Raw genomic sequence first — 24588 nt, 5'->3', positions numbered from 1 at the left:
TGTAAACCCCATCGATTTGATGTGATCTGGGGCCCATATTCAGCTTAGGAGCCTATGTGACCTCTGTATCCCTGTAGATCTGAGCTCACAATCTTTGGTCATAAGTAGGAACATTCTAAGCTGCCCCAATATCAGGACCCATCTTCCTCAGGTGTAGCATAGAGTATGTTGTCCATCCTCCCTTCGGAGGATGGAACATTCTCTACTGTCGTTGATCCAAGTTGAGGGCAAGGTCTTATTGGGGGGGGGGGCACAAAGGGGTCTTTTTTGTTGTTCCTGCTAAAGATGACTGGTAACAATGGATAGAGGAATTTATTTGAGGTCTAGGCCCATCATGTCTGTTTGGGAATCTCAGGACTCCCTGAATAGGGTCCCAGCTGATGGGGTGGCATGATAGTGACTAAAGAGTCATCATTAAAGTATGCCAGTCTCTTGCCCTTATTCAACTTTTGCAGTCCTTGCTTTGCTAAGGTTAGCTTTGGAGTGAGTGAGAGAATTATAATAGGAAGTAGGTAAGGAGGGTATCTAAGTCTAAGTAGATACTGTTTCATTAGGAACTTTATACTGACTCATTGCAGACTATTGTGTACTTTTGCTTTCAGGTATATATTTTGCCCTAGTTTATGGATATGTGTGAACATATGCTCTATCTCATGGGACCTGGTCTATATCTAGGTTTGGGACTTTGTTAGGAAGTGAACTGCCTGCAGTGGAATTAGAGAGTACTATGAAAGGAAAGGTCTCACCTGAATAGTGAAGCTGAAGGGTTGTCATTCCACACCTGAAGTCTCTGGACACAGTCTGAAGGGAAGCATGCTGCGTTGATTAGGTTGGGATCAGTGGATGTAATATTATTTGGTATGAATTGAGAGAAGCATGCAGGAATGTGAGCCCCACCCTAGAGGGTCCAGGACTGGGGGAAATATAGGCTCTATAGTGGAAATGTGAGGTTCCTGCTGTCTTAGGGTTCAAGAAGACAATAGATAGTTATTGTTATAATCACATTATTTGGTAATTGAGTTAACTTTGAAAAATCCCTTTGTTAGGATTTGCTGTATAATACCCAACATCACCATAATTTATGTCCTTTGACATTATTTGTATATAGCTGTGCCACCAGTTGCTTCTGTTCTCCCTGGTCTAGGCTTTTGAGAGAGTCAACATATCAAAGACTCAGCCTATGTATTAAGAAGTCTCAGTCTGTGCTTTAAAAAGTTTGAGACATACAATCAATTTTTCCCCCTCTCATATTAATTAGTTATTTATATGACTACAAATTAATAGGAGTATACATAAACACCATTCCCACCACCAAAAGACTGTGTCCCATCCCACCCACCCACCCCACCCCCACCGCCCCAGGAAGCCGAATATCCACCCTCACCCTCACCCCAGGATTTTTACTTTGGTGCCCTACTCTTTTTGACTAATCTTAACCTCTCTATTATTAGCCAGGTTTTTATTTTGGTGCCCTACTCTTATTGACTAATCTTAACCTCTGTATTTTTAAGCAGTTTTTTTTTTTTTTTGAAACATACCTTCCAAGTGGTCCCAAGTGGCATACGTTACAATGCTCAAGGACGCAGGTTCAAGCCCCCATTCTCCACCTGCATGGGGAAGGCTTTGCAAGTGGTGAAGCAGTACTGCAAGTGTCTTTCTTTCTCTCTCCCTCTCTGTCTCCCCCTACCCTCTCGATTTCTGACTGTATACCCAATAAATAAAAATAATTTAAAAAATTTTAAAAAGGATTCACTTTAGGTACATAGTCTGTTTTTATTTCTTTACCTCCCACAAAACTAATGAGAAGCTGAAGAGGTTTATTCACCTTTGAATCTTCCAGGGTGATATATGAACTAAATAATCCAGTTACAACCATATCAAATTTAAATAGAAAACATCTATTTTATATACATATGTTACTTTTTAGAAATCCTATGTAAGTTTATTGTGGAAATAAAGCAATCAGAAGGACCAAGGTGATATGTTATTTTTGTACTTAAAGTAAAAATGAGATGCTAACTTGCTTCTGATCTAATTTTTTAATTCTTTTGTAGGTGTCTGTTACGAAGGCAGACCAAGATCTGGGATTTTCCATCCAGACATGCTTTGTCTCTCCTTACTCAAACCCTGATAGGATGTCTGATTATACCATCATTGAGAACATTTGTCCTAAAGATGACTCTGTGAAATTCTATAATCCCATGAGAGTGCATTTTCCTACCTCACAAGCTGAGATAGATAAGAAGCGATTCAGCTTTGTTTTTAAGTCTGTTTTTAACACCTCACTGCTCTTTCTGCATTGTGAGCTCACATTGTGTACGAAGAAAGAAAAAGATCCTCAGAAATTACCTAAGGTTAGTGGAACTGCGTCCATTTTTACTGCAATTTTGACAGCTTAGGGGAGGCAGTGACCTACCATAGAAATTTAATGACAAGTTTGCACAGGTTGAGGTTTTTGGTTCGGGAACTGTCAGGTTGAAGTTGTAATACTGATGTTAGCAGAGAAATGTGATTTGTATGGAACCTTAGAAAACTAATCCTGGTAGTATAATTTTTTCACACATGCTACGTAGTATTTCACAAATGGTAAATCAAAACTGTTTTCTGTTGAAGGAGAAATCCGGCTTTATCTTTGCTTTTCAGAGAATATATAGCATCAAAAGTACAGAAACCCGAAAGACAGGTTCAGTATGAGGATTATTTTTTCCAGGTCCCTGAGACTTGCATTGCAATTGTTTTTTGACCTTTACTGTGAATTATAAGGTTAATTTGTCCCAGGAGAACTTCTAAGGGAAACTAAGTATTTCAGTTTTCCTTAGTTTCATATTGGTTCATCATGTTTGTGTCATGTCACTCCCCAAATTGAACCACCCTTTCTGTTACTACAACAAAAATCAGAACTCTCTGACCTTGCTATGCTGAAATAGCTGCTTGGGGGCAGGGGGGATAGGGAGAGGGTTTTCAAGGTAAATTTGGTGCTTCATTGGAGTGGCCTTATGTACAAAAGTATCTTCTGCCAGTTTTATTTCTGTGATCTGCCATAACTAGGCACAATTTCACATGTGCATTCTGTAGGTATCTTACAATGTAAGGTGACTTCAGATTCTTTTAAAGTCACATATCAGTACCTAAAGGTTTGATAATCAAATTGTTGCCAATACTGTATTATGTATAGGGAATTCTCTTACTACGTTAGTTGTAAGAGGTAAATGCTGATGTAGGAGAAAAAAATACTGATATTGGATAGGTTGCTGTTGATCTGAATGCTTTGCACTGTTATATGCCCTTGGGCATCCATTTTTATATAACAATAAAGAAAATTTTGTAATACATGTGCACATACAGAAAATTGATCATATCACTAAGATAGTTTTTTTTTTCTTGTTTTCTCCTTTGTTTGTGTGAGGTGATTTAGGTTCCTTAGGTGCCTTTGGAAATATTGATACCTTAATCTTTTGGTCACTCACCTGCAGGTGGTCATGGTACAGAGTCATGGAATTTAATGCTGATTTGTGGCTCCCATCTGTTTCCTGCAGGCTGATAATAACTTTTAGGAGTCAGGGATACAGAAGGGGTCACAGTTAACTGAGTATCTATACTGATTGATGGCTATGGCAGCTACTATTCTCTGTGTCTGAACCTGGAGCAGACCAGCTTCATAGTGTGTTAATCTGTAAAATTAACCCTAATATTAATTCCTTCCAGAACATTCAAAGGAGAGTTCTAAGTGCCAAAGGTTAACATGGGAGGTGATTCTAAAACTAAAATTGCTATTTATACTCGGGGCAAAAAAATATGGAAATAGCATAGGGACTGAGAAAGGTCTGTTGCTTACTAATAGAACTTTTAGCAAGTCCCTTGACCACACATAAATTGTATTTCTCATCTGTGACAGTAGAGTAATAATACCTGGCTTTCTTCTTGAGTAGAATTGCAGATGAGACCATAGATAATGACAGACTACTCATTTATAGAGCAGAAGCTGAGGGTAAGCTGTTGCCACTATCTTCCTGTTTACGGCTTAGAGTTAATATTTTTGTTTTTCTGGTGACTACTTTGTGCTTTCTATGGCCATAGAGCCAAGGAATCTTCTAGGAAGAGGATTCAAAGCTGATTGAATCCAACTCCACCCTTACTCATGAAACTGAAGCCAGAGAGTTAAGCACCATGCAGTGAGTTAGATAGACATAGGATCCAATCTCTCACAAAACTGAAGAATAAATTGAAAAGTTAGAAAATGTAAATCTTTTCAATTGTGGTGTCTCTATACAGAAAGTCATTGTTTTCATCTACAAAAGAGCTATTGTAAACACTTTTCTTGGTGGTAGAAGGAGCTGTCTTGTTAGAGCTGCAATGACAAAGTCTTTGTTCTCTTGTGATTAGAAGAGCTGGAAATGATTAGCTTTTCATGTGACCTTTTTAAATGACTAATATATTTTTCTTACAACAAAAATGAATGTTATCACTTACATTCATGCTAATAGTGTTTCACCTATTGATGAGCATAAACTGGGAGCCAACATTAGTTTAAAGAAAAAGGTACTGCAATGTAATTATCTTTTTTTTTTTACAATAAATGCAAAATCCATCACCTTCATAATGCAATTCATGAATTCTCCCACAATCACAAACTACAATCATGAATAAAGTGGGTAAAAGCCCACTTGCAGAAGGGCCAACATTCACCATATACTTTCTTTATTTTTCAAACTAAATAAGGCTAAAACCTCTGGGGAGTTTGAGGGGAGGTGCGACATTCACAAGTGGATGTAGATAACATAATGGTTATGAAAGAGACTCTCATCCCTAAGGCTCCAACACCCCAGGTTCAAACCCCCACACCACCATAAGCCACAGTAGTCACAAACTGTCCAGTGATATTTGCATCTTTCACGTGCAGCTGAGAATACACTGAGTCTGCCACTATATCTCCCAGACTATTTGTGGTTCTTTGAAAAATACTCTAATCCTGTTTTTTCTGGGGAAACAGCTGTGAGCTGTCTGATAAGGGCCACAGGATAGCTGTGCAGGCTGAGCTGGTGAAGGACCTTTTGTATAACCCCCTCTCCCCCTACTTTGCTCTGCCTCTCTGCAGTGTGTGCTTCCTGATGAAGCTTGCACCTCTCTGGATGCGTCCATGATCTGGGCTATGATTCAGAATAAGAAGACTTTCACCAAGCCCCTTGCTGTGATCCCAGTGCTTAAAGGTGAGTGCCTCACAGGAGGCTCAGCTGGAGAATAAGGGCTTAGGGCTGCTTGTTATAAAACTCCAAAACTGTAAGCCAATGACCAGTTTTATTCAAAAGATAATTTAAGTGTCAGTTAATAACTTAGAAAAGAATTCGGTTGCCTGGGGAGTCAATTTAGTTAGTTCTTATATTGCCACATGGCAGAGTGGTAACATTTCCTCTGTAAATAGCAGATTGGTGTCAAAGTTGTCCCTGTTAAGGCAATACTCTCGCATTAAAATATGCTTCCTCAAGAATGCAAGAAAATGTTAAGAGTTTCCTCTGGCATGCTGGAACTGTACATAGTCTACAACTAGCTACAAGCTTTCATACTACTTTGTCAAGTTTAGAGATGCCTTTTGAGACAGGGTGCTATAGCTACCACACAGAAAGAATATTGAGAAAGAACCACTGTCGAAACGCACCTTTATAATTCACTTCTTAGAATTTTGTGCAGTCATATTTGTTTCTTGAAGTCAAAGATGCCTTTTTCTACACCTACAGGAACATTTGGCCAGGTGTGTGAGGAGAAAACAAAGGATGTTCCCTCAGTACCTGTGAGGACAGACAGGACAGAACTAGACTGGGCATAGGCTGAGCCAGTTGAATCAGCAGAGAAGCAGAGTTAGGATCTATGAGGCTATTGGGAATGATGAGAAGCCTGCATCATAGCTCCAAGGGTATGAAGAACCAAGACTATACTAGGCAGCTGTCACCATCTGAGGGGGTTGTTGCCTGGGCTTTCTGGACAGTTATAATTGCCACTGTCTAGAAATCTATGGCTATCCAGAAACCTTGTCATCTACGAGTAGAGAGAAGGCTCAGAGGGGAATCTTTAAGTTGCTGAGGTCACATATTTCAGGGTTTAGAATTTAAGTCACCTTCTACCACTCTGAAGGGCAAAGTAGAGCCTAGCACTAAGGGGCTTTACAAAAGCCAATTAATGACCTGATTCTAGTTGCTTGACTTTTGCTGGGAGACCTGCTGAGGGGTATTTATACCAGATTTAATTGGGGCAACTCTGGGGTGGCATTTCTGGACTGAGAATTGTTGGATGTGGCTAGATTAGGCAGCAGAGAGCCCTGGAGCAGTCGGGGTCTGGTGGAGCAGAGGCATCTGGGTGCTGTCTAATTTCTTAACCTTTTTTTTTTTTTCATCAGTGCTTTAATATTGCTTTGCAGAATTACAGGTTAACAGGAGTACAAACTTCACACCATTCCCACCACCAGAGTTCTGAATCTCCAGTCCCTCCATTGTAAGCTACAGCAGTTCACATAAGGTTGTAGATATGGGTTAACCATTATTTCTACAACCATTTGTCTATATTTGTATACATTTGCCCCCCCTTTTTTTCTATGGCCCCATCTTCTCTTCCTTTCCAAGTCACACATACACTTATTACTATAACCAAATGTCCCTCGCTTTTTTTTCTCTTCTCTCTCTGGGTCCTGATGAAGTTGAAGTTCATAGCCCTTTAGTCATCTTTCCCTGTCATTTCTCCCCCACTGGGAATATGGATGAATATTCTTTTGGGGGTGCAGAACATGGGAGTTCTGGCTTCTGTAATTGCTCCTCTGCTGGATATGGATTAGCAAGTCAATCCATACTCCCAGCCTGTTTCTATCTTTCCTGAGTGGGGTGGGACTCTGGAGAGGTGAGGTTCCAGGACACATTGAGGATGTTGGGTTTCATGACCTTTGTGAAGGTAGTAGTGTCATTCCTATTGACATATCTGGTCTTGGCATCTGCACTCTTCCTAGAAACAAGCTCATTTCCAAAAGGCAGGAAAGTAGAGTACGGAGGACACTGATATTGGGCCTGATATCTTGGCTTTTTCCACTAGCTGGTTATGGGATGTTAGAGATTTCCCCTCATATCCTTGGGTTGCTTTTTTTTCTTTCTTTCTTTCTTCAATCTAGAAATGGAGGGGTTTGGAACACATGCCTTCCAGAGGCCTTTCATCTGTCACACTTGGTAAAAAAAAGAAAAAAATATTTAATTCAATTCCCAACCATCCTAAAGTTGATACAAAAATAATTTATTTATTGGTTCCTCAGCAACTTTTTGTTTTTTTTACTTTAATTGATTGGTTTCCAGCCATTTGAAAAAGTTATAACAGTCACAGTTTTTTTTTAAATAAATTAATTGCCCAAATAGTTCCTTGTTTATTTGGTCCAGAAAAAAGACCTAATAAAGTAATATGTGTTGCAAGGTACCTCACAGTTGAGCCACAGCTGGCTGTTTCCTGCTGTGAAAGTGGTTTAACAATAGCAGCAGCTACCTCATGCTCCCTCTGTTCCTCTACCTGTTTGAAAGGTAATTCTGTTAATTGGAGGCAGCAACTTGCTTTTTCCTATGCCAGATAATAATTAGTTATTAATATTGTAGTAGTATAACTTCTGGCAATTTATTCACTCTTCATGGTGGTATTTTTCTAAGTAATTCCTTTTGTAAATTAGGTAACTGATTTTATTTAAACTTGTATAATTATCTTGAAAGTTCAGTGTTTTCTTTACGTAAATGTTCAAGAGGAAAGTTTTTACCAAATATCAAAGCAATTTCATGACATTTGCTAAATGAGCCTAGATTTTAGTGAAGCATGTGGTAAAGTTTATTGCTTAGAATTATCAGACAAATTGTGGAAGTTAAACCACAGGCCATATTCCCAGGCGCCGTATGCAAATACTTGTAACTTTACACTGAATGATGTAGGTTTTCAGCTCTATAAGTGACTCCTCATTTTTCATGTTTATTTCTCTTTAATTTTAAAATTATTTCTCTTCAGTGCAGGCCATTGGACTGTTTTCCCTCTACCTCTCAATGAATTCAAATAGCAGTTTGTAAAGAGATTTTGATCATTTGCTTGGTAGTGGTGGTTTATTTGAATTATAACAGGATCATGAATGTTTGCTGCCAAGCAGTTCTGTGCATTACTATACTAAGAAACAGATACTATGAAGTCAGTGGTACTGGGTAGATACTCTTTTGGAGATTAATGTTTTCTCATTAGGTGGAAATCTCCCAACCACTTCTGTATTTCACTGTCCTTCTAAAAGCAGGTATTCTTTGAAAAAACTTGCCAAAGGTCCCTCTCTCCCTGGTCATATGCTCTATCATATTTCTCAACACTTGAGCTGTCTGAAGCAGCAGATAAAGACTTTCAACTTCACTGCCAGGCAAAAAGCTATTTGACTGCCAATAGCATGACAGATTTCAAGTAGTGTCCTCTGTAAGTAGGGGAGAATTGGCCATGAAGCCTCAACAAATAGTTCTGGGTCCCTCTTCTTCCCCCTCCCCTTTTATCATGTTATGGGGGGGCTTATGTTTTACAGTACAGTTATTGACACGTGGGTACATTTTCTTATCTTTCCATGATGGGTGTCTGCAAAACACTCTCACCCCCAATTTAAATCCCCCTCCACCACCATGCACCAGTATGCCAATATTTCCCCTCCCAGTCCCCTCCCTGCCCTCCTCCCTTAAAATTCTTTCCTTTGGTGCACTACATCAAACCCAAGTCCAAGTTTTACTTTGTGTTCCCCCTTTCTGTCCTTGTTTCTTAAGCTCAGCCTATAAGTGAGATCACCCAGTATAAACTTATTTTTCATGAAAGCTTTCTGAGCTTCTGCAGCAATGCTTGGCCCTGTGGTCTCTATCCCTCGAGAGCCAGGTTGAACTACAATACCATTCTTTTGCTGCTAAAATCTTTAACAGTTGATGCTACTGCTTCTGGTGATGATGATAATGATGCCCTAATATTTATTGGGACATTTACCTATAACAGGGTTCTAAGATGAGTTATAGATTATCATATTTAATGTGCACACCGTCTCTCTGAGGCAGATATAGAGTGAGTTGAAATAACTTGGCCAAAGTCATACCACATATGAATGGTAGATCTGGAATTCAGTTTCAGTCACTTTTACTTCATAGTCTGTGTTCTTAAACCCTGTGCCTTATTCTAGGTGGAGATTGAGTCTATTTTTTAAAATAAAACTTTATTGGGGAAGTTTATGACGTTCTATAGATTTTAGGTATAAAGCATTGTAATTGAACATCTGTGTACACTACATATTGTTTGTATACTGAAAGTCCAGTTTCTGCTGATTCGAAATTCATAAGGACACTAATGATGTAGACATCGGTCACTTTGTACCTTCCTTTCCTCTGTTCATGCCATATCACATTGTTATTCAAATTAAGGCCCAAATACTCTGATTCTGAATTGAACAGAAGTTAAGAGTTAATTATAGGGAAAAAAAACTTATGTTCCCCTAAAGGATTAAGTTATTGGAAAACCTATAAGCTGTTTAAGAAGACAAGTGATTTTGGATTTTAATTCACCCAAAACCCAAAGAAAAAAACATGAATATTTGATACACATTATGGTTTATGGCAAAACAATTAAAATAGTTGAGGCGGTGCCAGCCTACCATATTTTCTGAAATATTTCAAGGTGTGGGCATGTTAGTGTTGTTTGCTTTGGATGCTGTGCCCATTTTTTTAAAAGCATTTGAGAATACTTGTGCTTGCACAATAAAAATGGTTACACCATTATAGTAGTGATTTCTTAATGGCAACATAGCCATTTCTCTGAAAATTAAGACACATATATAAAAATTTGAATGCAAAAGAAAAATACATTCATATTTGCCATGAATTACAATATCTAAATCTTGTTGTATAACTTACAAGGTAAATATCTAAAATACAGGATTTCTTTCACATAGCTTTTTTTAAACATAGAATTATGCTCAGGATAGCACTTGACAGATCATAAGCATTCAATAAGTGTTAATTTCCTTTCCTTCCTTTAAACTTCTTAGTTGAAGTAGGTTTTTGGTGGGAAACAGGGGAGGGAAGTGGAAGGAAAAGTTAGGAAAGTCAACTGAAAGTTAATCCTAGAGAAGCATTGCTTTTTGGAACACATTTTATTTTTCCAGAAGAAAAATATTCTAAAACACCAGCCAGGTTTTCTCCTTAGCCTGAGGTAGGGTGAGGAGAAGCTGAACAGAAAGATGGTAGAAATGCTTAATTGAGAAACCAAGATAGTCAGTTTCTATCCAGTATGGGAGAAATTTTTCATTATTATTTCTTTATTGGGGAATTAATGTTTTACAGTCAACAGTAAATACAACAGTTTGTACATGCATAACATTTCTCAGTTTTCCACACTGCAATACAAGCCCTACTAGGTCCTCTACTATCTTGTTCCAGGACCTGAACTCTTCCCCCCACCCACCAGAGTCTTTTACTTTGGTGCAATACAACAACTCCAGTCAAAGTTCTGCTTAGTGTTTTCTCTTCTGATTTTAGTCCATGTTTTGGGGTTGGAAGAATTAACATCATTAAAATGAATATATTGCACAGAGCCATATACAGATTTAATGCAATCCGCATCAAGATCCCAACCACATTTTTAGAAGAATAGAACAAAAACTACAAATGTTTATCTGGACAGGGAGAATTTTATTTTTTACTTCAATGTAGTTCACATTTTTTATTGGTGATTTAATAATGGTGTGTACTATTTTAAGATTATAGGGGTGTAGTTCCTCACCATACCCACAACCAAAGGTCTCTTACTCTCTGTCCCCACCTACACACACACACACACACACACACACACACACACACACACACACACACACACAGTAACCATTATAGTTCTCAAAAATCTTAAAAACAGTTTGACTACTTACTAATTTTTTTGCAAGTTTATGTGTTTTCATTACATATATCTCACATATGAGCAAAACCACGCAATAATTGTCATTCACCTCCAGACTTCAGTAATCAACTCCAGTTATATACATTTTTCCTAAAAGATACAATATCATATTTTAATGAAAAAGCACTACTATTCCATGTGTCCTATAACCTTTTACTCCCTCCCTTCCTCCTTTCCCTTCCTTTCCTTTTTTCCCTCCCTTCCTTCCTTCCTCCCTCCCTCCCTTCCTTCCTTCCTTCCTTGCAACCAGGGTTATAGCTAGGGCTGTGTGCCTGCATGAAGAAGCCACTGTTCCAGTAGCCATTTTACCTTTTTTCCTTATTTAATAGGACAGAGAAATTGAGAGAGATGGGGAAGGTAGAGACACCTGTAGCACTGCTTCACCACTCATGAAGCTTTCCCCATAAGTTCTTTTTTTAATTTATTTTAATTATCTTTACTTATTGGATAGAGACAGCCAGAAATCTAGAGGGAAGGGGTTGATAGAGTGTGAGAGAAAGAGAGAGACGCCTGCAACCCTGCTTCACCACTTACAAGTTTTCTCACTACAGGTAGGGACCAGGGGCTTGAACCTGGATCCTTGTGCATTATAACATGTTTGCTCAGCCAGGTGCACCCCCACCCTACCCCACCCCCACCATAAGTTCTTTATCCAGTCATCTTGTTGATGTGCTTTTGGTTATTTCTACTCTTTGGCAATAGAATAAACTTCACATTTAAAATTTTTTTCTTTGAAAAATTGCAAATATATACAAGTTAGAAAGAATAATATAATGAACTCTCCCCAATTCTCTACCTGGTTTCAACATTTACTAGTTTGGGACCAGTCTTGTCTTATCATTTTTTATCCCAAGCTAGATTGTTTTGAAGGAAAACCAATAATCTCATTCCATCCATAAATATTCTAGTATGCATCTCTAAAATTGAGAACCATTAAAGATCTCAAGTAGGGAACCAATATGCAGATGATTTAGGAAAACTATTTTGACAGCAGCAGTGAAGGTTGGACTTCTGGAGAAAATATATAATAATGTGATATACGTGTGTCTAGGGAAATGACTCAGGTAGTATAGCTCATATGTGGGAAGCTGAATTCAGTCTCCAGCACTGCATATGACCAAGCAGTAGTCTTGTTTCCTTCTCTCTCTCTTACTCTCTCTCTCTCTCTCTCTCTCTCTCTCTCTCTCCCCTCCCTCCCTCTCCCTCCCTCCCTCCCTCCTCCAAGGTTATTGCTGAGGCTTCGTGCCTATACTACGAATCCACTACTTCTGGCGGCCATTTTTTCCCCATTGATTAGGACTGAGAGAAATTGAGAGAGGAGGGGGGAGACTGAGGGGGAGAGAAAGACACCTGCAGACCTGCTTCACTGCTTGTGAAGCACCCCCCCACTCCACCCCCGCGCAGGTGGGCTCAAAACTGGGATCCTTCAGTTCAGCCGGGGCCTCAAACTGGGATCCTTCCCTTTGTACTATGTGCACTTAATCCAGTGCACTACTGCCTGGCCCCCCTTTCCTTCTCACTCTCTATTTCTAATATAGTAAATATTTTAAAAATTATTTATTTTTTATAGAGAAATCAGGATTAAAGGAGGATATAGGAAGAGAGACACCCGCAGTACTGCTTAACCTCTTCAGACGGAGACCAGGGGCTTGAACCGAGATCCTTATGCATTGTAACCTGTGCACTCTAATGGATGTGCCTAAAATAAATTTTGCAAAAGACAGTATCAATCCTTAAAAACAAACAAAAATTGGGGGGGGTAGGCGGTGATGCACCTGGTTCGGTGCACATAGTACTACCGAGTGCAAGGACCTGTGCAAGGATCTGGGTTCCAACCCCTACTCCCTACTTGCAGGGGGGGATGCTTCATGAGTGGTGAAGCTGGTCTCCAAGTATCTGTTTTTCTCTCTCACTCCCTTCTCAATTTCTCTCTGTCCTATCGAATAAAATGGGGAGAGGGAGAAAAAAAAAAGGCTGCCAGGAGCAGTGGATTCGTAGTGCTGGCACCGAGCCCCAGCAACTAGAGGGGAAAATATATATATTTGATATTTATGGCTATTTGTAGAAAATCTTTATTCAATATGTACTGTATGCTCCACATATAAAAGACAGCTTGTCTTTAAGACCTAGACAATCTAATGCAGAGTCTCATATCCTAAGCATTACTGTGTGCTAGATAACTGTTGTAGGAGGTTGTCCTGTGCTATAATGAATTATAGGATGTTCAGCATCCTTGGTAGATGCCCATCAGTTATGACTTCAAACTCCATTATGTCTGACTTGTGAGGGAGAACCAAAATCACCGTCAGATGAGAACACCTGTTTAATGGAAGGATGCAGATAAGTGGCCAGGCAAGTGCAATGAATGCCATAAGGACTGAAAGATCCCAAAGAAGAGGTTCCCTTTATAATAAGTAGTAAAGGCTATATCTTAGGAGGGCCCACACTAAGTCCTCTGAGCCTCTAGCTTCTTCTTCTCTTCCTCCTTCCTTTCTCCCTCCCTTCCTCCCTTCCTTCATTTCTACCTACTTTCCTTTCTTCCTCTCCCTCCCTCCCTCTGCTAAATACCAATAGTTGTAAGAACCAGTTACATACTTTGTTTCCCCTTGGGCCTTCTCAGTCTTACTGCCTTTAGTACTGAATTGAAAGTTGAAGACCAAACACTGTGGTCAGTTACTCGTGCATAACCCCAGAACTATCCTGGTTATGAAAACCATGCCTATCAATCTGAGGAGGGAAATTTTGGTTATAGAGGTAGACCAAATTTTGTTCAGAGTATATGAAAAGATTTAATTCAGAATGTTGATTATAGCTTGTTCTTTCTGTAAAGAAATCTTCATTGTTAAATTTTACTTTACAGCAATAGTTGGGATGCCTTCCTTACAATCTTACCCTTAAACCAAGAGTAAATATTGTTGTGTCCACTCTTGTCCTTTCAGTGTGCCAACTCAATTATAGGGTTCCGGTGAGATCAAACGATTTTAGTTATACTCGGGGGCTATTGTGGACTGTAGAACAAAAAGACATTAGAGGATAAAGTCCTTTAGCCTCTGTTTTTCAGCTTGTGCTTATTATTGTTTATGTACAGAAATCATGGGGGCAATTCACTGCAGGGAAATAAGAAACAACTGTTGCTATTTAGCTCTGCAGGAAGGCCTCTATTTAGGGTGGGGGAAGAGGATTAGATCATAGCATAAGTCCATTAAGATTTTTTCAACAATGTCATCCATCACACAGGGCTTAATATAAATCCTACATTCTCACATGTGAGGCTTCCTTGGGGGAAAATCATTTTTTAAAACCTCTTGTAGGTTCTGAGAAACAAAGTATAACCATGGGCAGCTGATTGGATGGAAGTCTTCCCAGAAGTGTGTATATTTCCTGCATGATGCACACTACAGAAACCTTTAAATGCCTTTGGGCTTAGTTTAGTGAATCAAACCATTATTGCTTGAAGGTAGGGAGAATTTTGTGGTTAGATACTCGTACTTCATAGGATTCTGGGAATTTAAGATGAGAAATTGTAAGTGAAGGCTTTTGTCAGTTGTAAAACACTATACAAATCTACAAGTTTAAGGTGTCACCATCCCTTTTTTGTTATTTCTGCCAATAAGGCTAAGGAGACTAAACTCATAGAACACAGAGTTTGGTGCATATTTTGTAACTAGTTTGTGCTCTATATACTGAATAGATTTAAAAAATAAAACCTGCATTTTTATTTTCTTAGTAACTTCACTCAAGCACAGCTTGGCATATATCCTCATCCCATCACCATCTTGTTGTGGAACTCCAGGGGACACCATTCAATTTATAGCGACTTTGATTCCTCTTGTAGCAGCCTTCCCTCTAGAGCATCACCACCTCCGTTATGAGGATGTGACCAACCCACCTGAGATGTACTGTCTAGCTTTTCATTATTTAAATGTTAAGTAAAATGCTGCTTGTTTGGGAGAAATTTCCATAAGTTGCTTTTGCTTCTCTGTAGGTTCAAACACAGGTGTGTGTTCTTTTAAAACTGAGAGCTAGAGAACAGGGACAGCATCTGTGTCTGTATTCAGAAAATTACTTTTTTTTGTAAAGGACAAGATAGTAAATATTGTTGACTTGTGCCTCATACAGTCCCTGCCTTGACTACCCAGTACTGCATGAAAATAGCCATAAACATAATGTGTGTATACAGGAATGCACTTGGCTATTGTACAAATCAAACTTTGCTTATTGAACATATTTGAATTTCATAAAGTTTTTGAAATAAAGCCATGAAATACTACTTTGAGTTCTTTCAGTTGTTAAAGTTACATAATTCTTAGCTCATAGGTCATACAAAAAATAAGTAGTGAGTCACAATGTACTACCATCTAGTCTACCACTCTCGCTATTAAGGTCAATAAGTAGTCATGCACCAGTAGCTTCTTAATGCTTTCCCAGCTATGAACAGGTTGACATTCATCAGTCATTTACCCTGCTTGGCAGAATCTGGAATTCTGGTTCAACCTATGCTCTGATGATTTCCATCTGTGACTGTGGGTTTAGTTACATGATACCAGTCTCAGGCTGATCATATGTAAAATAGTCACTAGAATTCTTTTTCCATCCCTCCCCAGACTGTTGTGGACCTTCAATGAGATCTTGGTTGAGTAGCATGTTTTGAACATGAACACATTGTATAAATGTTGAGGCATATAGGCATTTTCATGTAGTTTTATTCTGAGTTGGTTTTTTGTTGTTGTTGTTGTTGCTTTCATTTTCAAAATCTACATCAGATCCTAATAATCCTTCACCAAACAGTACTGGCAGAGACCTTTTTTAAAAGATTTATTTATTTATTTTTAAATATTTATTTTATTTATTTATTTATTCCCTTTTGTTGCCCTTGTTGTTTTATTGTTGTAGTTATTATTGTTGTTGTCGTTGTTGGATAGGACAGAGAGAAATGGAGAGAGGAGGGGAAGACAGAGAGGAGGAGAGAAAGATAGACACCTGCAGACCAGCTTCACCGCCTGTGAAGCGATTCTCCTGCAGGTGGGGAGCCGGGGTTTGAACCGGGATCCTTACGCTGGTCCTTGTGCTTTGCGCCACCTGCGCTTAACCCGCTGCGCTATAGCCCGACTCCCAGATTTATTTATTTTTTTTCAAGAGTGCAGAGATCAAATTTGAGGCCTCTTGTATACAAGGAATGTACTGTACCCACTAAGCTGGTTCTCTAGCCTGGCAAGAATATTTATTTAGATGGATGAGCAAGAACTAGACCCTGCAGTCATGGCAGAAACAAAAAGAGAATTACAATATGATTTGCTATAATAGAAGAGGCTGTAGGAGAAGAGGGATGCAGTGAGCAAAAGTGAAAGAAACCACACCTGTGGGTCAGTGGAAGAGTGAGGACCCCACTCCTCAACTACATATCAGTGAAGAGTGCCTGCAGAGCCAGTTCAGAGCCAGAGGGCATTTCAGAGGATGGTTTGCAAAGGATGGACAACACGGAGAACTGGGGAAGCTTATGTCATTACAAGCAGCCCAGCACGGGGAAAGAACCACATTAGAAAAGGAGACTAGGAAAAGGCAGGCAGAAGAAAGAACATTATGTGCCACACTAAAAAAAAAAATTTTTTTTTTAATTTTTTTCTCCATACAAATGAAGGGGAAACATTGAGAAGTTTAATTGGGGAAATAAAATAATCATCTCTGAGCTCTGGGCTCTGGGGAATTAATTCTGAGTACAAATGTGAAAGAGAAAGTGTTTGGGGTAAGGACAAAGGTGTGACAAGATGACCAATTAGGAAAGCTCTGTAATAATGCAGGTGAGTAAAGAGGAGTTGAGTTATAAGATGAAACATATTTTAATTGGTAATGATTTAATAATCATTTACAAGATTTTAAAGTCATAAGAGTATAGATCCACACCACACCCACCACCAAAGTTCTGTGACCATCCCCTCCCCACCCACAGCCATAATTCTCGTGAAGTCTTAGACACGGTTTGATACTTCTTTTTTTTTTTTGCAAGTTCATATTAGGACAGTAACATTAAGAATATAGATACTTTCATAAGAATGCATACATTAAATTTTAAAGAATTTTTGAAAATGATTTTATGGATTTACTGAAGAAATATGGAGCTTAAAGATACTCGGTTATTTTTGTGTGTACACAAACACAAGTTGAAATGTTTGTATCTTTTCAAATTATATAGTCTATAAAATGTCTAAATAACTCACACAAGAGTTTCTAGAGAAGAATGTTTGTATCTTTCCAAATTATGTAGTCTATAAAATGTCTAAATAACTCACACTAGCGTTTCTAGGGCAGATGACTGAGCTTTCACAAAGTAGTCGTTTATTAAGGAATAGAATATTTTGATGACCTTTTGCTTAAAACTTGAATTCTCTGTGGAATGAATGCATTGTGAGCTTGTTTTTGTTTCAGAAACAGGTCCAAGCATTAAGACATCAAATCCAGATTCTCCCCGTAAGTCTTTATGCAATTATTTTGAAATAAAACCTCCTGGGCTTTCACAAGAATGTATCAGTTATAGAACATTTGCCAAACTTCTGAGTTTTGATAAGGAGACTTTTGCTCTCATTCTCTCTCCCCCTTTTTCTGATATGTTCTTTTTTCCTTTCCTAAGTTGTTCTCCCTTCCTTCTTTCTCCTTTTTCCCCTTTTTCTTTTGTGAGTTTTAAATATGAATTTGTTGACTCATTGATATATATGGACTTAATGAGAAAATACTTGTAACTTGCTCAGTTTTACAGAGATTTGTTATTTGTATGCTTACATGTGTTTGTAATATGAGCACATTAAGTGACATTTATTGAATAGTTTGCTTTATATGACATTAATGGTATTTACCTTCTCAGAGTAATACTAAAGGAGCTAGTTTGGATACCTTTAATACAATCTCTAGTCTGAGAGGGTGTGTGTGTGTCTGTGTGTTTTGAAGGGTGATTGGAAATTTTAAAGAAAATAAGGATGTCAGATACTACAAAATGAGTTAGGAATTGGGTCAGGTTCTTGTTTTTTTTGTTGTTTTATTTTTCTTTTAATTTTTATTACTGGATAGAGACAGAGACTCACCTGCAACCCTGCAGGTTGGGACTAGGGGCTTGAACCTGGGTCCATGCATACTATAATGTGAGCACTTAACCAGGTGTTCCACTGCCTGCCTCCCCCTGCCCCTTGTTTTTCTTTATACAGAAGAAAGCTTTCTCAGAAATTAGTGACTTGCTCCTTGTTTATTTGCTTTGGGGTAGGACTAGAACAAGGACTTGCTCACTGATCACCCAATACACTTCTGGATAGTATCACCTTTGTGAAGAGAATCTGTGGGTTTTTTTTTTTCTGTCTATTTTTGCTTCTTTGTTTCTCTCTCTCTGTGTCTCTCTCTGTCTCTCTCTCTCTCTCTCTTTCTTTCCCTCCAGGGTTATTGCTGGGCTCAGTGCCAACACTATGAATCCACTGCTCTAGGAGGCTATTTTTTTCCCTTTTGTTGCCCTTGTTGTTTATCATTGTTGTAGTTATTATTATTGTTATTGCTGTCATTGTTGTATAGGACAGAGAGAAATCAAGAGAGGAGGGGAAGATGGAGGGAGAAAGATAGACACCTGCAGACCTGCTTCACCGCTTGTGAAGCGACCCACCTGGAGGTGGGGAGCCGGGGCCTCAAACCAGGATCCTTATGCCTGTTCTTGTGCTTGGTGCCATGTGTGCTTAACCTGCTGCACTACTGCCCATCATCCCCCTTTCTTCCTTCCTCCCTTCCTTCCTTCCTTCCTTCCTTCCTTCCTTCCTTCCTTCCTTCTTTCTTTCCTTCCTCCCTCCCACCCTCCCTCCCTCCCTCCCTCCCTTCCTTCCATTCTTTCTCTCTTCCTTCCTTCCTTCCTTCCTTCCTTCCTTCCTTCCTTCCTTTCTTTCTTCCTTTTTTCGACATTCCCCCTCCCCCCCTCTTTTTTTTCCTTGATAGGACAGAGGGAAATTGAGAGGGGAGAAAAGATAGAGAGGTAGAGAAAAAGACCCTTACAGACTGCTTTATGGCTTGTGAACCTTTCCAAGTGGAGGTTCAGACCCAGGTTCTTGTGCATGGGTAATATATGTGCCTAACTGGGTGCACCACCACCCAGTGCCTGTTTTTTTCTTTCTATCTTTTCTGTCTCTGAAGTAGTTTCTGGTGAGTTCATCCCATCACATATACATAGCAGTTGATAGTTACTTTGTGTAGACCACTTTATTTTAATTATTTATATTTTGCATGTCTGTCTTAAATTTTAATGTGGACACACCCTATTAAAATACAGTTCCAAAGGTTCTTTGCAGTCTCTATCATTTCTCACATTCCCCTCAGTCAGGCAGTTTTTCATGCCACACTGCCTTTCCTTTTGAAATCTTTCAATCTCTGCCATGGGGATATAACCAGTGTTGGTCTCATTAAGTTCTATAGCCCTCACAATATCCTGTACCTAGCATGCCTGAGAAATGTCATGCCAATTTAAATTTTCTTTATGTATTCTCAATACAAAGCCTTTATCACATATATGATTAGCAAATATTTACCTCACATGATTTGTCCATTCTTTTCATGATATCTTCGAAGACCAAAAGTTCTTAGTTTTGATGAATGTAGACTGCTTTACAAACCATTCTTTTAAGTTAATTATTTTATGAGTATTGTGGAACAGCATCATGAATCCAAAAAGAGACACATCCGGACACATTCTCTCAATCTTACCATGTCTAATGTTCATGCATACCTCCAGCTTTAGAATTTTAAAATATTTTCACTACAGATTGTCAGTCATGCTTCCTTATGTCTGTAGTTATAAAAAAAAAAATAGGTCACCTTTTAATATCTGCATTTTGGATTAGGTTAAATTAATTTAAGTTAATGATTTGGTTGGTCATTGCTGGGCTAGCGTGGGGGTGCCTCTTCCCAGGCACGTGCTCTCTGGGTTGGAGAGAATGAGACCAGAGCCAGCCTGGGCTGCTACTCACTCAGCGACAAGAGAGAGATAACTCAGGAACAGACTCGTGGTGGCGAGGCAATACGATTCTTTATTGATCAGGGAGCCCAGGCTTTTAAAGGTCGGACCTGGAAGTGGCAAGTCAGAAACAGAAATGGCTAGGAAAGGGGTGGAGAAAGGCAAAAGGGGCTGGAAAGGTAGGAACTTCCTTAGCAACTGTTGCGAGTGTTTTAATTGCTAGGATTAATAATACCCTGCAGGCAGGAAGGGCCTTGAGGGTAGAAAGAAGATAGATCAAAGGAGTGGAATAGGTGGGGATCTTTCAGGCAAAACAATGATTATGTAGATAATAAGGGAGCAAGCCATAGTATCAGGAATGCAGGGTGCTTTGTGAGGCAGGGAATCTGATAAGACGAGAGGATGGATGTCCCCTTAAGTCAAGCTCTGCCAAGCTCAACCACATCCTCATAATTTCCCAACAGGTCATAGCCTCCAGAACATTCTTCCCAGTTCTTACTCCTTAGAAGATTCCTGGTTCTTTTACAAACACTTTTTGTCTTTTGCCTTTAACAGGTGAAGTAGTAGTATTTATAATTTTTATAAGGCAAATATATGCACCAAAAGGTAGAGGACTAGAAGAGTGGGAACTGGAACTTGGGAATTTGAATGCTTCTAGTGTCTTTCCTACTAGGACATGCTTTCCATGAGCCTTTTGAATGCTGAGGCTCCTCAAGGCTTACATTTGTCTCCAATTAGATAGTTTACACTGAAGTGAGTCAAAAGGAGAGAGTTAATTTATGTAGAAACAGCTAGAGTCTTTCCTGACTACAAAGTAATACAGGAATATAACTAAAATAATGGGAGGAATCTTATACCTCCAATTTATATTTAAAAAGTGAATGGTACACCTGGTTAAGTGAACATATTCCAATGCCCAAGGACCTGGATTCAAGCCCCCAGTCCCCATCTGCAGGGGGGAAACTTCACAAGTGGTAAAGCAGTGCTGCAGGTGTCTCTCTGTCTCTTTCCCTCTCTGTCTCCCCCTTCCTCTCAATTTCTGGCTGTCTCTATCCAATAAATAATAAAGATAATAATAATGGTAATGAGAAATGTTATTCATATACAAACTTGTATTTACTGTTGACTGTAAAACATTAATTCCCCAATAAAGAAATAAAATAATAATAATAATAAAAGAAATTTTGTCCTACCAGAAACTCCCCTCCCTTAGAGATTTATTTTAACTTTGTGTATCAGACTCAAAGAAGGTAGTTTTCTTTAAATAAAAGAAAATGCTCTATTTTTGTGGCATGGAATAACTCTCAAATATTAAAATATTTGCCACATGGGGAAAAAAAATGGCTCTATTTATGTTTTCTTGACCACAGAACTGACATCACTCCCCACTGAGAAGTATTTCTGTTCACCTCACAGATAGATTATGAGTATAAATGTTAAAAAAATAAGTTGTTTTAAATGACATAATACATAATTAGTTAAGCTGAGAGTTAATATTTGGAGATCAGTGAAATGTCATTCATAAGACTAATTTATGCTTATTTCCCCCCCTCTTTGCCCCTTTGTTCTTATGGTAACTTATTTTTTTGCACTGATCAGCTCTGTCTTATGGTTTTGCCTGGGACTGAACCCAGGGCTCCAGAGCCTTAGGCATGAAAGCCTTTTCTGCATAACTATTATGCTGTCTTCGCCATCTCATGTTTTCAAAATGTTTGTAAATTATTTGGAGTACATATTCTGTATAGTGTCTCACTATTGATAGTATTCACTGAATAACATGCAGTTTATAGATATCGATAATGGAAGTTCATTTTATTTTCCAAAGGCCTCTGAATTTTCACTTCACTATGAAATAATAAGTTCTTCCCATATCCAGTGGAGAAACAATTATGGAAGCCAGATCACCTACCTTCCGCACCCCATAAAAATCTTTGGTGCATATTTCCAGAGGGATAAAGACTAGGGGAGGGTATATGGAACTCAGATGGTGGGAATTGTATGCAACTGTACCCCTCTTATCCCACAATCTTGTCAATCCTTATTAAATCACTAAATATATATATATATATATATATATATACACACACATATATGTGTGTGTGTGTTTGTGTATATATATATATTTTTTTTATGAATTCATATATATATATTAATTTAGTAAACTGGCCCTCTACTTCCAGTCCTTTGCTCCCTCTTTTAGAGCCTGAGAATAAGTCAACATCTTATTGATATTGCAATAAATCATATCCAATAAGCTTTAAAAAAAACATTCCATGGTTTCTTTGGTGAACATAAAATTGTCATATATTTCTATAGTTATTAAAGTTTATAAAATATATTTTATTAATTAAAAAACAAATAAAAACGGTCAATTTTGTTTTCAGACCATACTCCTCCACCCCCCAGACTGAGATAGAAACAGATCCGAAGGATTTACAGAGTTTACAAATCTCAGTTTTGAGCCAAGGATGTGTTAGAAATCCGATGATTTTATTTTTCTTTTGAGAAAAAACTGGCAATGTCTAAATATTAACAGTGTATTTTGTTGAACTGTCATTTCATCCTAGAATTTAACAATCAGTGCTCATCCCTTCTGACTTATAAAAGTGCTTATAAAATAAATATAAAATTGCAATGTATGATTCAAGCTAACTTTATGTCTTGTCTTCCCTTCGTTGTAGCCATTTTCCATGGTTTGGACACCCTCACTGTAATGGGCATTGCATTTGCAGCTTTTGTGATTGGAGCACTCCTGACAGGGGCCTTGTGGTACATCTATTCTCACACAGGTGAGCATGGTTGTTGAATTGTTGGTCCTGCCAACATATATGCAATAGACACTTGATGTTTCCTTGCACTAAGAATGTCACATTGCATAGAAGACAGGGAAAGTACTTTCTCTTTATTCTCACATTTATGTAGTTGGCATAAAAAAATTTTTTTGCAAGTGTATATACTTTAAGCAGTCTTAGAAAAAGGGATATTTAAACTATTTGATGTTAATTGCAGTTAAAATATTTTTAAATATTTGTTTATTTATTTATTTACTTATGTATTCCCTTTTGTTGCCCTTGTTGTGCAGTTAAAATATTAGTGAAGGTCAGCTTTGAATGAAGCTGTTCCGTGACTATTATTAATGTTAATGCAGAAAAACTGAAAAAATTATAGACAAAGTGAAAAAAGGAAGCCAAAAATTTATTATCACATCTACAAAAGTGCTAAGCACTGTCTACTAGAGTCTCTCATCAATGGTTTCAACTAGAGTTCCTTATTTTCCTTATTTATTTTTATATAGAGGCACAGACACAACCGCAACAAAGCTTGCTTCAGTGCAGTGAGGTCCAGGTTCAAACCCAAGTGGCACACTTGGCAAAAGCAGCACACTATCCAAGTGAGCTATTTCATCCACCCTGAAATTTCTCAGCCATTAAAAAAAAAAAAAAAGCATGCCATGGTCTCTTTGGTAAACATAAAATTGTCATATCTTTCTATAGTTATTAAAATTTATAAAATATAGTTTTATTGATTAAAAACAAACAAAAGTGAACTTTGTTTTCAAACCATACTCCTCCACCCTCCCAAATTCTGATCTGCTTTTCCTTCTGTCCCATCCCTCCAGTCCTGAACTGAAAATTTACTCTGACACCAATACAGAAAGCAAACCCTGCAAAGGGGCATTTATAGCACAATGGGGCGGGGCGGGGGGAGAACAAGAGAGCTTGAACTCCTATTGCTTTTTTTCTTAGGTACTTTGCAAACTTGAGAACAGAGGTGCATTTTGAGGGATTAATCTAGCAAGATAGGTGGCCTTAGATGTTCTTGAATACTTGTAGTTTTATACTGTGAACATAGGTAAAGGTGCTGCATTGGCCAGTGAGAGACCAATGGCAGGTCCAGAATTTTCTGTTTAGGATTTTATTAACACTCCACTGAACCAATGAATGCCATGGTCTTTGTGCTTTCTTGGAGCAGTCTGTATAGTCCAACTGAAAGATGATTGCTTTAAAGGCAAGAGAAGTACTGAAGGGTTCTTTTGAAGAGTCATATCTTAATCTTCATCGGAATTTTCACTTCAAACTCTGTAACTTCTGAGTTACTTGAGATTTTGGCAACAGAAGAGGAACAACCCCGTTTCTTGTACTTATCATAGGAAAGTTACACCATCCAAAGCCAATGTTAAGGAATGGTTAACAGTAAGACTTTGAGTCTTCAAGTTATTTCTTACTGGCAACTTTTCAGTGAAATATATTTCATGCATGTGAGAGAAAATTAGATTTTTTAAGTGTAATGATTTTGAGGCTATACAAATATAAGGAAACAGTTTAGGAATATCTTTACTTATTAATATAGCACCAGAAAGGAAATCTTTTGTCATAGTAGAGTAAATAATTTTGTCATAGATCTGACACATTCAGATCTCAAACTACCAATTCCTTGCACCTTTTTCCAATCTATGGCTCTGTTGATCTAGAGCTATTGACCATTTCTGCTGTATCTTGAGAATGAACTTGAAATGACCCCAAGAAAACTGTAGGCTTGATAATTTTATAAGGGCACTCCATGTGCTTGCTGAGCCTTGAGTAGCTCTGGTCATAGTATGGAAATAGGTTGGTAAGTAGTGATGGTGTCTAGCAAAATGAATGATGCTGATTTGAAAA

General features: G+C 38.3%; 1 protein-coding gene and 1 long non-coding RNA gene across 5 annotated transcripts in view; one reads left to right on the top strand and one right to left on the bottom strand.

The window, feature by feature from the left end:
* Positions 1-24588, bottom strand: part of LOC132541417 (uncharacterized) — a 48113-nt gene that overhangs the window by 2816 nt on the left and 20709 nt on the right. The window lies entirely within an intron of this gene.
* Positions 1-24588, top strand: part of TGFBR3 (transforming growth factor beta receptor 3) — a 231647-nt gene that overhangs the window by 200159 nt on the left and 6900 nt on the right. For 3 of the 4 annotated variants that reach the window (XM_060202065.1, XM_016188854.2, XM_060202063.1), the window contains 4 exons: positions 2055-2354; positions 5096-5207; positions 17383-17424; positions 22612-22719. In XM_060202065.1, the coding sequence (XP_060058048.1) occupies positions 2055-2354; positions 5096-5207; positions 17383-17424; positions 22612-22719 (562 nt within the window). The remainder of the gene's footprint in view (positions 1-2054; positions 2355-5095; positions 5208-17382; positions 17425-22611; positions 22720-24588) is intronic. The other variant, XM_060202064.1, reaches the window with a different exon arrangement.

This window comes from Erinaceus europaeus, chromosome 11 (assembly GCF_950295315.1).
Source record: "Erinaceus europaeus chromosome 11, mEriEur2.1, whole genome shotgun sequence".
In the NCBI taxonomy this organism is placed as follows: domain Eukaryota; kingdom Metazoa; phylum Chordata; class Mammalia; order Eulipotyphla; family Erinaceidae; genus Erinaceus; species Erinaceus europaeus.
Note: the sequence above shows the minus strand (reverse complement) of the source record. Positions and strands in the feature narration are given on the sequence as shown.